Genomic DNA, 18,759 nt, shown 5'->3' with positions numbered 1-18,759 from the left:
TTGGTTGGTTTGAAGAAGGTGAAGCAACCTTGATAGGGACAGATTCAGTCTTTATGCTATGGAGAAAGTGCAACTCATTAGAGATAGACTTAAGACAACCCAAAGTCATCAGAAATCTTATGCAGATGTAAGAAAAAGGGAACTAGAGTTCCAAGTTGATGATTAGGCTTTTCTGAAAGTCTCACCTATGAAAAGGGTGATGATATTTAGAAAGAAAGGGAAGCTCATCCCTAGATATGTAAGCCATTACAAAATGTTAAAAAGGATTGGCAAGGTGGCATATGAATTAGAGTTGCCAGCAGAATTAGCAGTAGCGCATCCGGTCTTCCACATCTCACTCTTGAAGAAGAGTGTGTCTAATCCAGCCTCTATAGTTCCATTGGAGAATGTGGCGGTGAATGATAGTCTTTCTTATGAGGATGTACTAGTTGAGATTCTTGAGCGTCAGGTCAGAAGGTTTAGAAACAAAGAAGTCGCTTCAGTCAAAGTTTCGTGGAGAAGTCAGTCCATAGAGGGAGCTACTTGGGAAGCAGAAGCAGCCACGAAAGCCAAGTATCCTTACCTCTTTCCTTCCGATTCCACTCCAGCTTGAGGTAATAGTTCCTCTTTATTTTTCCAATCATTCATGTGTAAAATCAGTGTCAGAATCATGTTTCCTCAGTTTGTACTTGCATTTTCAACGTATTTGCACATACTCAGAACTCAATTAAGTCAGAAACTTAGTTCTCAGTGTTTAGTAGTGGGGTTTGCATATCTCTCTTCCTCTATTTCAGCTAGATTAGTCTTCATTTTGAGGATGAATTTTCCCAAGGGTAGATAATGTAACACCCCATAGCCAAAATAGACCAAAATTCAATTTTTTTTGAGAAAAATAAGTAGGTGCAACCAACGGTGGCATTGATGGTCCGTTGGACAGACGACAGTCCCACCTGCATAATCGTCGATCAGATTAGAAGCTCCAAAAAAAAATTCAGCTAGCAAAAATTGGCTAAGTCTTGATCGATGGATGGACCGATGATCCGTAGGTCAGACAACGGCCCGTAGTCCGTGACCATTGATTGAGACCCCCATTCACCCACTCTCTAACAAGAGCTAAGGATTACCAGCATGGTCCATAGGTTGAAAATTTGCAGACGGTTAAGGGGAAATGCAGTTTGGTCAACTTCAAATGGTCACAACTCTTAGCAAAAAATAAATTAGGTCTCCCTTGCACTACCCACATATAGATAACTTAATTATATTTCCATATCCACCGACCTTGCTAATATCAGATCTCCGAGTAAAAAGTTATGCCCATTTTACTAAAGTATTGTCGAACAGGCCCTGACCACGGACCAAACGACGGGGCGTCGGGCAGACAACGGACTGTCTGTCCTAGCCGTCATGTGGTCCAACAGCAACCTTCCCAGGGGTCTTTTGGAGCTCTCCCACTCCATTTAAACCCTATGTTACGTTGTTTTGATCCTCAATCATCATATTTTAGTCAGTTCAAGCCTAGAAAAATATAATTAAAACATATCTAAGTCAAATCATTAAATAAAAAGTTATAAAACTAGAAGCAAGAAAGGAGAAAAAGCTCAAGAACCCTAGTTCAATTAAAAAAAAAAGTGTCCAGCAGTTCCAGCAACAAAACTTAATTATTTTTTCTGTAGATTTCATCACCAGGTATGTGGGATTTCAATAGTGGGTTACTATCACCCATTGGGTCCCTAGTTTTCATTAAGAATCTTTATTCTCTAATCATGATTAAACTTGGGGTTTCTATAACTTTAATAGAACTTCATGATTTAGTTAAATATATGTTCCAAATCATATCATGTTATTACTCAGATTATCACATGAATTTCAGAATCCTAGCTATGTATTTCTTTAGTTCTTGAATTACACATGCTAGGTCAGATATTTGAGACACTGCAGATATACATGCCTCAGTTATAAATGCATAATTACTAGATTAATTGTTGCATTCTCAGTTTGCATGTTCAGTTTTGAGCTATCCAGTATTTACAGAAACTCAGACATAATCAATTAATTTACAAAATTCATTGGGAGTAGCATAATACCGAGTTGGCCTCGGGTTTATTGTACCCAATAGTCCCAAAACTACTAGCAAAGTAGGTTGTAAGTCCCCTCTATGGGCAATCCGTTTAGTGATCATGACAGCATGCCTTTATAACATTGACAGGGTATATTGGGTCCTCTTGATGGGGCATATACATCAGACTCCACATTTAGCTCATGTGGTTTTATTATCAGTTATTAGTAGCTCCCATAGATCTGTTAGACTCTCTACGTTGACCATTTATCAGTATACTCTGTATTCAGTTTCAGCATGTTATAAATTGGTCATTGCATTCAGAGAGCTCAGGAGTTTAGTATATCATGTTCGAATTATTATACTTGCTTTTGTTCTTGTTCAGTAATGTTTTATTTCAGCTTATTTCTATCCTACATGATATGTACCTTTCATGTAATGACTCATACGTGTGCTACATCTTGTCGTGATGTAGGTTCAGGTTTTCAGCTTCTCGTGATCTAGATCAAGCATAGATCAATTTCCCGATCTTCAGTTCATCAAATTAAGTGGTGAGTCCTCATTCTCCGAGGACAAAGTCATGAGTTTCATTTCAGTCTTTAGTCATTTAGTTTCAGTTTTTGCTAGATTTAGCTGGGACTTGTCCTTGTATTTCTAGTTCAGTTTAAAGGCTATTTTCAGACATAGTTAGTTTCAACTTAGTAGTGAGTTAATATTTCTTTGTATTAAACTCATTGGTTTTTCATATATCGCAGTTTCAGCATATGGGTATTCCCCATATTTTCATTATAATTTATGATTTATCTTCCACAACAGTCTATTATCTATAGTATGCTCATGATCACAGAAGCAGAGTTAGCTTGGGATAACTTGTGGTCCAAGGTTCCGTGTCCCCATCTCGGGGGTAGCTCAGGGCGTGACATTTATTCTCACATTGCACTTTGTGTAAATTAACAAGTCTCTTGAATCAAGTTAGTATGATCTTGACTCTTACATTGTCATGCCTTCTTGTTAAAGTTTCTTACAGGTGCATTATTGAAATTTTAAGCATGTGACACAGTGAAGTGTTATGTTCACTGTAAATAAGTCTAAATTTTGAGAAAATTGCATTTTTCATGAACGTTGGTTTCAATGTGTTTAGAAATGATTTTATAAGCATGTTTAATTTTGGAAAAGTTAGTTCCTCCATATGTGAAGAAATGAAAGTGAGATTGAATTTGTGAATTTTTGCAAAGTTCCATGTGCTAAAGTGCTGCTCACTGTGAAAATCTTCAATTTTTGAAAAAAAATTGCTCTTTCTTTAATTGTAGTAACAATGTGTATAAAAGTGTTGTATATGACCATGTTTAATGTTGACGAAGGTAGTTCACCCAAAAAGAAGGATAAGGGTAAGTTATGAAATTGTGAAGTTGATGCAAAAGTTGCTTATGTTGCAAAGTGTGTGAAGATGTGAAATTGTGATCCTCCTTAGTTGGTGACTTGAATATGATGTATGAGCTTTTATTTTAATGTTTTATGTGATTGTAAGTTACTCTTTGATGGTCTTAAAGTGTTAAGTGTCATTCGAGGATGAAAGTTATTCCAAGTGGGGGTGAATGTAACACCTTAAAACGAACTAAAGTAAACTAGAGCTTCATGAATGTTTCTTGAGTTAATTTTGTGTAAAAGTGATTTATATAGATATAATTAGGAAGTTTTGAGTGCTTGGTTAAGTTTGGAGGTCAAATGTCCAAGAACGTGCATGACATTCAGAAGGTTTGTCTTACAAAATGCTTGTATGTCCTTGTGTGTTTGAGTTAGTTTTACGCGTTTGTTTTGCTTGAAATTGGTGTGAGATGTTCCTAATACCTATAAGACTGTGTTTAGGGCTTTAACATCCGGGTATAACCCCACCTAGGACCCATGGGGACCCCAGAAGAGGACCCCAGCTCTTGGCAAGAAGCTGCCAAACAGTGATCAAATGATGACCCAAGGGACGGTCCATTGGTCAACCAACGATCTGTCATCCGTTGGCATCGATTGGAACTTCAAGTAAGGATATCTTGCTCTTGAATAAGGCTAAGTCCCAACCAGTGAAACCCTACCAACGGGCCGTTGATGTACAAAAGGTCCGTTGGTTGATCCGTCTGTGATACTGCCCCAAAAACTATCTTTTTCATGTAATGACTTATGGTGTTTTGTAAATTCACCCAAGTCTTTTATGAACATTGAGTGATACTTTTAGGTTCTTTAAGGTATATTAAAGTATTTTGAACTCTAAGACCTCATTTTAGACTTCACTTCCTAAAACAGAAAACCCCTCTCTCTTAAAACTCTCTCTCAAGTCTCCATGTAAACTAGAAGTCAAGAAGATCTAGGAGGGATGTTGTGGTCAATTTCTTCACCAAAAATCAGTGGGGTTTCTCCTTTATAAGGTATTGTAGTCATTCTTTAACTCTCTTCAATTAAAGGAGCCCTTTCTAATGAATCTTCAAAAAGGGTTTTCAACCCTAACTTATCTTATCTTTAACTCTAAATATGACTCTTGGATGAAAACGTTTTAGATGATTCAAATATGATGTTTCAAAATTTAGTTAGTGATTTTATTGCTAAAACTTTAAAGAAATCATGTTAAAGCTTTTTATCAAATTGTGTCTTAAGAAATGGGTTAATGATGTTGGTTTGTAGTCTTTGAGCTTTGCTTTACTTGTGTTGTTATTGATGTTTAGCTACTTCCTTAAGGGCTAACTTATGATGAATTGTTGAGTAAAATGTTTTATGTCATAGAAGCTTAAATTAAAGGGTAGGTTGGCTATGTTGTTTATTTTTAATTATGTAATGCTCTTGAGTGGTATGGTCCACCTTCTTGGTGGCGGTGTTTACTTGAATTGTATGAATGTGTAGTTACTTGTGTATTTAGAATGAGGCCATGAAGGAATATTATGTGAAGAAATATCGAAATGAATATACTCTTGTTAATTCTCTTTATGATGCTTGTCATGAAAAGTATGCTAAGGATTATGTCTAAATGACTTGTATGATTATGTGAAGCATGTTGAAGTGTGTGATGTAATGAAAGAAAGTCTAAAAATGTATAGAATGAAATGTAAATGAAATGATGCTTATGTTCAAGGTGTTTTCACATGCGCATGCACAGTCACATTTGAATAGATGAATGAAGCTAAGTTAAGCCAAAAGCAAAATTTTGGGGTGAACACTATTCGTGAGTTTAGTAGAAGTATTTAGTAGCAACCTCACTATTCCCTAGATATTTGTAATGTAGGTTAGAGGATAAATATCCTTCATGATTTGAGATGTGGTGTCCAAGAGTTATCCTTGACCTTTAATAGTGAATGTTGAGAATCCGTGAGGAGTTATGCCTAGCACCGAGAGGATATGAAGAAAGGGTTGTTACTCTTTGTGAGTTTAGAAGTTGTACTCTAAAGTACCTCTTCACATGAGTGAGTAGAGAATGAGTTACTTAGTAACGATCTCCTTATCCCTTAACTACGCACCCGTATATGAGTAGCTATTGGGAAAGCCATGAAAGGCTAAAAAACGTAAGACCTAACCCTAGGCAAGTGAGGGGACCCTTCTCCGATAAGGGAAGTGTCGGGATTCCATGTTTATCTCTCATGGTCTATGTTAGTTAAGCTAAATCCCACAAAAGTAATGAAAGTGCTAAGTCTTCTAAAAGAGTACTACTTAGGGTGGATAGTGGAACGGGACACTTTTTATCCGTTGTACTAGGTAAGCATTCCGAAAGGTGAGTCTTGGTGAGCATTATATGAATTTACTAAACTAAATCTCCTAAAAGAACGTACTACTAAGGGTAGGTAGTGGAATGGAACGCTATCTATCCATTGAACTAAGTAGACCTTTTGAAAGGGGAGTCTTTGTGTTAAGACTTCTTAAAGATTCTACTACTTAGGGTAGGTGGTGGAATGGAAAGACATTCACTCATTTCACTAAGTAGGCATTCCGAAAGAGAAGTCTTGTTGTGTTGCTTGAGTTTTGTTCTAATGTCTTGTAATTGAGTGGGGGCTTATTCTCCCGAGGTGAGTAAGCCAAAACGAGTAGTCTTGAGGATCAGTTTGGTATGTATCGAAGGAGGTATTATTTACACTTCCTTCATGTCTTACCTTAGTGAGTCTTAGGATCACCTTAGTTGTGGAAACTCCTACTAAAATGATTTCACTTCCTCTTTGGTTGTCCTTGGAAGTTTACTATTTTGGAATAGGGATAGTTCACTGTAATATTTTATGAATTTACTGTAAGTTTTGATAAGCTTACTATAAAGTATCTAGCTTTGTTAAAATTATGGAAATCTTTCTCTGAGTGTTAAATGGGGATGCTTATGTTATTTTACTTCTATATTCTTAAGTGTTTTACTTAATTGGCATGAAAGAATATTTATACTACAATGTCCTTTTTTGCATGCTTTTGCATATGGCATACTTATTACATTATATGTACTAAACCCATACTTTTATATATTTTATAAGTGTAGGTTTTGGAAGCAAGGTTGAAGTCTAGAAGGAAAAGCTTGGGAAAGATTCTCTCAAGACAAAGTATGTCCTCATATATTCGAGGGCATAGTTCTTAATTCTTTTAGTTTTGTATAAGTTCTTATTATGTATTTCTTTCAAAAATAAAGGGGTGTGTCCCTATGAAAGAGGATGACGACACCGATTACGTCTAGGGGGTGCTTCCTGTATTTGAAATATCTCTAGCAAAACATAAGGAGTTAAATGAGTAATTAAAATATTTGTTGGATAATGGTTTCATACTACCAAGTGTCTCTCCATTGGGTGCTCTAGTTTTGTTTGTCAGAAAGTAAGATGGCTCGCTCCGTATGTTTATTGACTATTGATAGTTAAAGAAAATTACCTTTAAGAATAAGTAACCTCTCCCAAGGAGAGATTATTTATTTGATTAACTTCAAGGAGCAAGTTACTTCTCTAACATTGACCTACAGGCAGGTTATCTCCAATTGAGGATGAGGAAGATGATAATTCAAAGGCATTCGTTCGAACTCAGTATGGTGATTATGAATATTCGATGATGTAATTGGTTTGACTAATGCTACGGTGGCGTTTACTTATTTGATGAATAAGGTGTTTAGACAATACCTTGATATGTTTGTGAGTTTCATTATTGATATATTGGTCTTTTTATGGAATGAAGACGAGAATACTTATTATTTAAGAATTGTGTTGTATATCCTCAAGACTAACAACTATTTACAAAGTTTAGTAAGTGTGAGTTTTGACTAACATCCGTGGCTTTTCTTGGGAATATGTTTTCTGTGAGGGTATTGAGGTATATCCTAAGAAGATGGATGCGGTTAAGAGTTGGCCTAAACCTCGAACTCCTTCGGATATTAAAACTTTCTTGGGACTAGCCGGTTACTATAGAAGTTTTGTTGCAGGACTTTCTTAGATTGCTTTTCCATTGACAACATTAACTCAAAAGACGACTAAGTTCATTTGATTAAAAGCGTGTGAAAAGAGTTCTCAAGAGTTGAAAGGTAAGCTCACTTCCATTGTGGTGTTAACATTACCAGAAGGAACATATGGTTTTGTTGTTTTTTTGTGATGCCTCTAGAATCGACTTAGGATGCGTTCTTATGCAAAATTTTAAAGTCATTGCCTATGATTCAAGGAAACTTCAGATTCATGAGTAGAATTATGTAACCAATGAACTTGAACTAGAGGCAGTTATTTTTGCCTTAATTATTTGGAGACAGTATTAATATAGTGTTAATGTGAATGTTTTTACCGACCAAAAGAGTTAACAATATGTGTTTAATCATTAATATTTGCATATTCATTAGAGTAGATGACTTGAATTATTTAAAAGATTATGACATGAGTATTATCTACCATCCCCATAAATCGAATGTGGCGGCAAATGCTCTTAATTGATTGTCGATGGGTAGTATTGCTCATGTTGAGGAAAATAAGAAAGAGTTAGTTTGAGATTTTCGTTGATTAGTCCTATTGGTTGTGCAGTTAGTTGACTCTACCAAGGGTGGTGTTGTGGTACACAATGATTCAAAATCATATTTTGTTGCTCATGTGAAGGTCAAGCAAGGTCTTGACCAATCATTGGTTGAATTGAAAGGATGGACTTTTTAAAAGTCTGTTGAGGCTTTCTCCCTAGAGGGGTTGGTGTACTTTGATATCAAGGTCAGGTATGTAGTCCTGATGTATATGTATTAAGAGAAGATTTCTTGTCAAAACCTCATGGTTCTTAATATTCCATTCACTTAGGAGACACCAAGATGCACTGCGACATGCGGGAGTTCTATTGGTGGAATGTGATGAAGAAATTATTGCTGAATTGGGGCTAAGTGTCCTAATTGTAAATAAGTGAAGGTTGAGCATCAAAAGCCTAGATTTTTACCTTATGATATTAGTATTCCTATTTTAAAGTGGGATTTAAACATGGCCTTCATTCTGGATTGGCTCGCACTTGGCGGCAACATGATTTTAATTGGCTTATCGTACACCGAATGATGAAATTGGCTCATTTCATTCCCGTTTAGGTTTCTTATTGGGTGGAATGTTATGCTAAGTTGTATTTAAGATAAATGGTTAGATTGCATGTAATGTCCTTTTCCATTATCTCATACCGTGATACAAAATTCACTTTTCAATTTTTTGAATCTCCAAAAGGGTCTTGGTACTCTTCTTAAGCTTAGTACAACCTTTCATACACAAACTAATGGGAAAGTAGAGAGTACTATCCAAGGTTTGGAAGATATTTTAAGAGAATGTCTGATTGACTTTAAGGGATGATCATTTTCTTTTGTTTGAGTTTGCATATAACAATAGCTATCACTCAAGTATTGTCATGGATCCAATTGAGTCCCTTTATGATAGGTAGTGTAGGTATCCTACAGATTGGTTTAAGGTGGGTGAAATTGCGTTGATAGGTCTCGAGTTGGTACATGAAACTATGCAGAAAGTTTGACTTACTAGAGAAAAATTGAAAATGGCTCAAAGTAGACAAATGTCCTATGACGATGTTAGAAGAAGATATCGTGATTTTGATGTTAATGATTAGGGTTACGTGAAAGTTTCACCCATGGAGGGTATAATGAGATTCAGTTGAAAGGGAAGCTTAGTCCCCAATATGTGGGACAGGTTTCTTATGAACTTGCGTTTTCTAATGAATTGACATAGGTACACCCAGTGTTCCATGTTTCATAGTTCAAAAAGTGTGTTAGAGCCAACATCTATAATTTCCTTAGAAGGCTTGGAAGTTAAGGATAATATTTCATATGAGGAAATTCAGATTGAGATTTTAGACGAGAAAGTAAAGAGAAAGTTGCTTTCGCAAAAGTTCTTTTGAAGAATCAGCTAGTTGAGGGTGTGATCCTTATCTCTTTGCCTCCGTCCCTACTCCATCTTAAGGTATTTATTTCCTCATAGTTTACTTATTATGTGTCATGTATCTTAGATATTCCCATGATTTCCTCATTATGCATGATTTAGGAAAACATTAAATTTTAAGAAAATGAGTTACTTGATTGATTTCTACATGTTTATGTGCATATGAGTATGATTTGCATATAGACTTCATGATATGATTGTTTAAAAATGCTTTAGCGTGAAGCTGATGTTTCCTACTCTGATATGTGCACCTAAGTGATTTCATGCATGATGGGTTGTTAGGTTTTAGTTGCTACCTTCTTTATAATGTCTAGAATCTCAATCGAGGAAGAATATTCCCAAGGGAGAGATAATTTAACACCTTGGATTTGAAAAAGCAGGAAAATTCAGTTTTTAAGAGCTGTTGTGCCAATTGCTATGGAGCCATCCACAACCTGTGGAAAGACCCACAGACCATAGGTCAGGTCCATGGTTGGCGTGGAAAGTCTTCCAAAATTTTCAAGTTCCAATACTTATTCAACGTTCCAACAAGGTGGACTGTTGAGGCCAAAAGCTATTGACCACGGTTGGACTCATGGCCTGTCTATTGGACCATGGCTCGTGGATGGGTCCCATCATTTATGGTCCTGATTTTTAAGTCTCTAACACCAAACGTCGGATGACCAGGACGCTCCTTTGGTTGAACCACGGACAATAGGTCATCACCGTCGTTGGGTCGACAATTATTTTTATGGGCTTTTGGATCTTTTCCTACTTATTGTAGCCTCATACTATTTTGATTTTCCCTTCAGAAAAACTCCTATATAAGTGTTTTAATTTTGAAAATTTCCCTAATTGCGATCATTTTGTCAAATTCCTAAAAGAAGAACAAGTCTTCCTCTTCAAAATATTGCTCTCTCTAGAAAGCTTGAAGAAGAAGGATTCAACCTAGTTTTCAAGTCAAGCCTCCAATCTAGCATTGAAGGCAAATTTTTGGATTGAGTTATGATGGTTTTCATCCATGGATCTCTATCTTTCATGGAGTTCTTAATTTTCCAATTTACGAAGTTAGAAATTCCCAATTGAGTTAGGGTTTTCCTCTATGGCATATGTTCTTTTAAATGTTGATTTATTTGATTCATTTATGAAATATTATGCATGAATTCATATAATCTCATGAATTAAATATGAATCCCCATGAATCTAAGCTTAACTGATATTTTCAAGATGTTGATGATTCAATGTGGTTTTTGAACTATGAAAGGTGAATTCTTGAATCGTGCATGTTCTTATGGAATTGATTAGATGATGTAGATTTCTTTGAAAGGAAAAACATTACCTTGTAATTGTAGTTAATTGTTGTGAAAGGATTGCTCACATAGCCACCTCATGCATGAATATGGAAGGTTTTTCTCACACAAAGGATTCTAAAGTTGAAAGGTCTCCTCACCTAAATTGAATCAAAGATAAGGAGCTATTCTAATGAAACCTAGCTTGGATTGGTTACTTAGTTGAACATTTCCATGTATGACATATGAATTAGCTTGGATTGACAAGATGACGTGCCCTTCTATGGGTAACAAGAACAAGTTAATAAAATGACTATTATGTGAGATTTACTCTTAGCACCGAGAGGATATTTAGATGAGGTCTCTCTCCTTAGTAGAGGCCGAGTTTCTAGAAGCAATCTCATAAATATACATTAGAAAGTGGATCCACATAGTCTAGAAGTTCATGCTCTTACCTTGGTAAGTTAGACACCCAATTTTTGTGTGGGTTAGACACCAAATTCTGTTGATAGATCACGTGGTTTTATATGTCCATTAAAGGTATATCTCCCACAATAATAAACTAAGGTTACTTCAAAAAGTATCATATATGTGACTTAAGATGATATCTATTTGCATTGACAGTGTTTTATGACTTAAGTCTTCTAATTCATTTACATTCATGATTTAGCTTGGTTATTTCCTTTTATAGAAAATGTACCTTTTTCTCATGTTTTCAAATGTTCTAGCCATGACTATCATACTTGGTACATATTTTGTATTAGCACATACTCTTGCCTATATTTCCCTAAATATAGGGTTCAACACTACGGTTTCCAAATTTCATGGTTAGAGTTCTTTGAGGAGATTCAGAGGTTTGTTGATTCGTCATGTTTCGAGGATAGAACATTTGTTGTTTCAATCTTCCTTACTTTCTGTTTTTGAACTTGACGTACGGGCTACATCCCAATAAACTCTTATGTGCTAGATGGCTTTGAGACGATGTTTAGTTTCTGCTTTTCTCTATAAAACTTTTCTACATTGAGTTTGTCTTTTAAATCTCTTTATTCAACTATCTTGAATGATGAAGCCTTAGTGACTTCTATGGGGTCTCTCGAGCTCTGATGTTTGATGTTATGCCTAGGGGGATACCTTGAGCCGTGATACATTGTAATATAGAAACAATAGAACAATTTAGATCCTGATTAGAACAAAACTAAACGTGACTTCTTTTGAGAAATTCCACAAACACTTAGGGCACAAATAGTTTTGACTAACAAAACTAATTATAGTCTGAAAATATGGAAAACTAATGTTTGGGGATATTCATATTCTACCACTATCATCTCCGTGTCTTCTCCCACCTTATTTGCTACCACTGTTAGAAAAATTACTAGCTCTGTAGTCGTCACCAACTAGACCTCAGAAAATTTGTTGAACCTTGCTATACCAACACCAATTTAGGTTGTTCAGAAATTATTCTCGCTTGCATAAGTCCGTTGGTGTGAATAATATTCTTATTTGGTCCTTTATTCAAGGCTCTCCATCCAAGATTGAAGATTCTATTTTTCTTTTCGGGGAGGATTCTCTTTATGATATTCCAACATTCTTTCATTTAAATTATTAATGGTATATCAATAGATAAAAAATATATAAAAATATTACAACAAAAAATAGTGCAACTACAAAATTACTGACTAAATAGCTTATGGATAACAAGTTTTTTTTGATAATTTGTTGTTAATCCGTTATTAAATAAGATTATACAATTGTAACCTTTTTTTATTCTAATGATAAGATTTATCATTGTCTAATACCTATATTTCTATAGTTGTTCTTCTTTTTGGTTACAGAAATTTGTTGTCTAATAGCTAGCGTAACATTAACTTACCTTATTTTTGTGTTTGACATCCCTATTCATGAGGTTGTTCATCGCTTTAGCAAGAAACGTTTTGACCTCCCTCTTGCCATAATTGTTGCTTTTCTATTTCTTTGTCGAAGACTTCCTTTTCAAGATGGAACGTTCAAGTTTTCTTTTCATGGAGTGCTTTTAAATCATCCCAACCTTTGGATTAATAAGAAAAAATTAATAATAATAATAATAATAATAATAATAATAATAATAATAATAATAATAATAATAGTAAGGTAAATGTCGTTGTATCTTAACATGACAATAAAAGTCAATTTCATATAGTTAGGAGGTCGTCATGGAAATCACTTTTTACAGAAATGCAAGGTAAGACTTCGTAAATATTTCTTACACACATATATGTGCCAAAGAAACTTAGTATAAAAAGCTATAGTAGTCCAACAAAATGCAAATAATGTAAGCGCTTACCTCTTTTATTTCAGTTGTTTCTTTATCAATTTCAAACTTTAATAAACCTTGAAAACGTATTTTCTTACCTCGATAATAGAACGATATTGTTTTCTCTTATGATTGTAATATTGCAATCCAACAATGGTTTTGGTTAATAACTAACCATATATATGATTTTGACAAAGTACAAATGCACACATTACGAAATAATTATATTACTAGCTCTCCTTTTCTTGATATATCATTGGTTAGAGATTCACTAGTCCTTAGTTGGGATAAAAACTAGTTATATAAAAATATTTAAACAAGTAAAGAAAAATAAACAATATTTAATCCAAGTAAGTTTGAATATGATACCACAATTGTAGTTTACTTGTCCAGTTTGAAATAAGAAAATAAAGTTCAATTATCGTCTAACACACACAAAACAAATGTTTTGATTCTTTTTTTTTTCAGGAAAAACAAAAGATAAAACAAGTAACAATTGTTAATATGACATGACACTAACATAATATAATTAAGTGGAAGATTCACGATATTGGTAGTGTTCAATAAATCAAAAAAAATTGTATAAGCCATGTCAAATGTTACAAATCCATTTAAACGTTGTCTCTTTTCAGCTACCCAACCATGTTGCATCTCCTTGTATTTATGGATGAGGCGATCACAGCTCGGTTCTTCCACAGGATTCGTACTAACAGCTTTTGGATTATAAATGGTATAACAATTAACATCACTTTTAGAAGGTTCAATTCAGAAGCTAACACTAAGAAGACTCATCTTTTCTTCATGTCATCATCAATCATGTTTCACAAAGATATTTCTTTCGGAAAATCATAATCTGATGGGAATATAAATATCAAAAGGTTATCTTGAAAGGAAATATCTTTTGAAAGAAACCAATTTATTCTAGTTTTGAAGAATGGTATAGTTCAAGGTGACATTTTTATCTTCTCATAAGCAAGATAGTTAAAAATGTAGCCTTGTGAATTTTTATTTTGCTATAAATCACCCCCCTTCTCCCCAACCTCCACTATTATAAATTTTTTAAATATTTTATAGTTCAAACATTTTTGTTCACTTGATTTTAAATATGTAAAACCACACATTTTATTAGACTCAAAAAAATAAGATGTTACCTACTTAGTCAACTTAGGATAAGTACAAGGGTGTCCTCATCCATTCAACCTTCAACAAACAATAAAGATGTATTGATGATATATCCAAAATTCGTGATTTCTTTTCAAAAAAAAAGAGCCACCTTCTACAAATAATAAAAAAGTATTGATCTAATTTCCATATATCATAATTTTTTTCCTAAAAAAGTCACCGTCTACAAATAATAAATAATTATTGACCAAATATAAAATATCGTAATTTTTTTCTACAAGTAGTCATATCTTATTAATTTCATCCGTATATATTTTCGAAATGATTTTCTATCTTCTCAATTTAATTTTCTATATATAGTCCTCAATAGTTGAAGCCTCAAACCACATTACGTCTCGATTATTATTCATCATCTTTCTTTACTTGTTTGTTTCTTATAATTCGTTTGAAAGTATCTGAATACATGATTGATCATGAGAAGAATAAATGACTAGTGTTTCGTGATGTTAGCTTCCGAATTAAACCTTTTAAAGGTGATGCTAACCGTTACATCATTTATAACTCACAAGCGGTTAGTAAAAAACTTGCAGAAGAACCAATTTGTGATCATCTTAACCGTAAATACAAAGGAGATGCTACATGGATGGGTAGCTGAAAAACGAATACCGTAAAAATGGATCCGGAGCATTTGAGATGGTAAATACAATTTTTTGGATCCTTTGATCACTATGAATATCGTGAATCGTCAACTTAATTATATTATTGCTTGTTTTATCTTTCTTTTTCCTGAAAAAAAAGAAAAAAGAATAACAACATTTGTCTTGTGTGTGTTAGGCGATAATTTCTTATTTCAAACTGGATTAGTAAACTACATGTAACAACCCTAAAAGTGGATATACTAAGTGATACTTAATGTGTCAAGAATGCCAATAATTAGACCAGGGTTCACACGGATTGATGCGCGTAGAACAAGACTTCGGAACCCTTGCTACATCAAAGCCAACTAACTTGGGGAGTTATTTGAGCTAGGAAAGGTTGGGTCCAACCATGTAGGACTCTCGCATACGAAGATTTACTCGCAGGAGTTTTTACCGGACTTAAAAAGAGGAAATCTTAGGTTTTGATGGTTTAGAGGTAAAATGGTCTTTCTCCAGTCTAAGGTTAATATGGTAATTACCCTAAATATATAATTAGTTATTTATTTAATAAGGTGGAGGTGAGAATTGGGGTGATAGGGGAGCTCTTGAAGTATAGTGTTGCTCCACCCAGGTTCGAAACTAGGTGGAAGCAATGAATTAATGTGCTTTTTATTTATGCTATTGAATTAATGTAATTAATTAATAATTATTATTCATTATCTATTTTGAAATAAATTAAAAATAATATTTTTATTAAATAAATAAAACCCTGTTGAGTAAGTCCTAAAACTAGACTCCTAAACCTCCAATAACTCCAAATCTCTATCACGTTTATCTCTCCCTTCACACACTCAATCTCTCTTCCTATTTCATAAAAAAAATTCTATTCCAAAATAAGATACAACAGCATAAAAATAAACCAAGTTCTTCACACTTGAAGAACTCACACAAAATCACAAGAAAACAAACGTTAATAGCACACTAGGCTAAGGGAGGTTGTCATTTGAGTGGAGTTGACATTGAGGAGGCTTAGACGTGTTCTTGGGATGAGTTTTTTGGCAGCAAGTCAAGAGTTTAACATCCAAAAGGTATCGGTTCTCTTCTCTCTTTTTCCCTTTCCCAAGAGACCCCTTAAGATTCAGTCAAATCTTATCCAAAAACTAGGATTGTTCCCATTGCATGTCCTTGTCACTAGCTCCCGTTGATTTGTAGGTTGGGTATGTTTGATGGTAGATATTAGGCATGTAATGTATTGTCGTGTTGAATATGTTCATGAATTTTGTTTGGAATTGTATGAATGACAACTTATGTTTTTCTGAAAAGATGTGTATGTGTGTACAATTCAGCCGAGACTCCTTTGGTTTGAGGTTTAAAAATAACATTATATGGTTTTGTTCTTATGTGCACAAACTTATACAAATCGTGATGTTCATAAGTGATGTGAATGTGCTGATTTGAGTGCAATTCTTTATCGAATGACATCTTGAAAATGCACATAAAGAACTCACTAAAAAACTACTTAAAATGTCTAAACATTTAATGTGAAAGAAGTGAGAAAATAGGCTGCAAAAATTTCCAACATCTTGTTAATGAGTTTCGGCCAAGCTAAGGAGAATTTCATGCTATGAAAAAATGAACTAAAATATGTGAGATCACTGGGGATGGAACCTGTGACCTCACCATGCTTAAAATCAATGAAATAAGGTGAGAAAAAGGGAATGTGTCAATGAGAGGAGTGGGATTCAAAGCTATGACCTTGACTGGAAAATGAAAAATGAAAAGTAAAGAATTGAGAGGAGTGGGATTCGAACCCACAACCTCAAAAAAAGTAAAGGAGAAAGGGAAAAATGAAAAAGAAAAGAAATGAGAGGAGTGGGATTCGAACCACAACCTCTCAGACAGTAATGGAGAAACGAAAAAAATGAAAAAAGAAATTAAATGAGAGGAGTGGGATTCGAACCCACAACCTCTCAGGTAGTAATGGAGAAAGGAAAATGCAAAGAAAAGGAATCTGAGGCATAGAATTTGAACCCACGACCTCTTAGGCAGATTTAAGGAGAATTAAGAATGCAAATAAAAGAAATGTGAGGCGTGGGAATTGAATTCACGACCTCTAGCCAGTGAAAGAGAATTACAATAGAAATAAAGTGAGGTTGTGGGGGTTTGATTTCACAACCTCATTGTCAATGCGAGATAGTCAAAGATAAATAAATAAAGAAATAAAAGGGGTTGTGGGGGTTCGAACCCACAACCCCTCGGCCAAAAGGAGAGAGTTTAAAGAAAAAGAAACTAAAATAAAATGAGATTGTGGGGGTTTGATCCCACGTCCTCTCAATCCCATTGAGCGACAAAAGAAGAAAAAAACTAAAGAAAAAAGAAAATGAAGGTGTTTGGGCTCGATCTAGGGTCCAAATGTCATGATGACTGAAAAATAAAGTCAAGGAAAAATGTAAGTATTGTCCAAGAGGTTCGAACTTAGGTTCCCTTGCCCAAATTTCTGATTCATACTTAAATCATACGTGAATTAAAGGTTCAAGAATAATACCACCTACTTAGATCGAAATCGAGATCTTTGCATACATACAAGATACATAAGTATTGTACTACACAATATTAGGAAGATATGAGTCACTTAAACAAACTATAAATGAAGCCTCATGGCTTGTATGTATAGACTCATAAGTCTAGCATACGTTTAAAAATAAGTGAACCTAAGATGTATTTAATGAAGTGATGTAAACCTAGAAGGGTTAAGTTTGAGTGTAAAACACACTAAATGGCCAAGTGCATTGGCATACAATGAAATGATTATTATGTAATGAAATTATGAAACCCTAGAAGGGTTAAGTAAGAGGCAAAATACATTAATCGCCAAGTGCATTGTCATATGATGAAATGAACATTCACGTAAAAAGGAGTGAGTAATTATGAGGAGAAAATATGTCAATGTTGATGAATGTGGTGACAACATAATATGAGGCTAATGTAAAAGATGAGAGCAATCTCAAATGAGCCTAAGTAAATTTTACCAAAACATACTCACCTATGAGAGTGTAAAGTTAATGAAGAGACCAGTCTCTGTGAACACTCTAATGAAAGTATTGAGATTAACACCCTTAATAATATTGATGATATGAGAAATCATATATTGAGCTATGATGTACTCATACAAGAAGCCATCTTCCATGATGTATGAGTTGAATGTAGTGGAACTTTATATAGAGCACCGATATACTAGCTACGACCGGCGATGCCTTCTTTGGGGAATGGCAGAGGTTCACATAAATCTCATGAGATGAGACTGTACGGTATGCCGGGTATGGGTGTCCTTATATCTCCTAGTCTTTAAACCTATACTGACAATATAGGGATCTGGCGGGTTTTAATTCCCACGTACGGTAGCATGTTTTAGGTCACTTTGGCCGGTGATTCCACCTCTTTCTGGTGTAAGGTTTGATGACACTGGATTTCATGATACTCACATGATCTATGTCGGTTAAAGTTTAAGTTCCCAATGAATAACGGAGTCCAGCCTCAAATAATGCACATAATGAAACAAACGATACTAATGGTGTTGGGATAGGATTATGAAAAGGTCAGTTAGACTCAAGTAATGACATTAGGTCATTCTTTGTCATTGCACAACGAACCTTATGAAAGTCTTAAACTACATCCTAGGTATAGTTGGTGTTTACACTGGCCCATGATGAAAAGAAATGAAGTACGTATGAATGAAAGAAGCAGACTCTGTGTTTGCTAAAGCAGACTCCCTAGTTGAGGTCCATATGTTGAGCCCTCATTTTGGGAAGTCTTAATGTCAAGTCCATGATTCAAGATCTCATGCTATACGAATAAATGATATGAACAACGCTATGTGTTATATGAATTATGATATGTGCTATGTGTACGCTATTGTGTGTTGTGTACAAAATGTTAATTATGATTGTGCATGTACACTCATGGCATAACTTTCCTAATCCAAATTCAGAAAGCTCATAAGCTTTCCTAATCAAAACTTGGAAAGTTC

General features: G+C 34.6%; 1 protein-coding gene across 1 annotated transcript; it reads left to right on the top strand.

The window, feature by feature from the left end:
* Positions 1-253: 253 nt before the first annotated feature.
* Positions 254-592, top strand: LOC138340379 (uncharacterized). Its single transcript, XM_069292100.1, has one exon. The coding sequence runs from the start codon at positions 254-256 to the stop codon at positions 590-592; it is 339 nt and encodes a 112-aa protein (XP_069148201.1).
* Positions 593-18,759: the final 18,167 nt, after the last annotated feature.

This window comes from Solanum lycopersicum, chromosome 12 (assembly GCF_036512215.1).
Source record: "Solanum lycopersicum chromosome 12, SLM_r2.1".
Classification (NCBI taxonomy): domain Eukaryota; kingdom Viridiplantae; phylum Streptophyta; class Magnoliopsida; order Solanales; family Solanaceae; genus Solanum; species Solanum lycopersicum.
The sequence above is the reverse complement of the archived record's forward strand: the minus strand, read 5'-3'. Positions and strand labels throughout refer to the sequence as shown.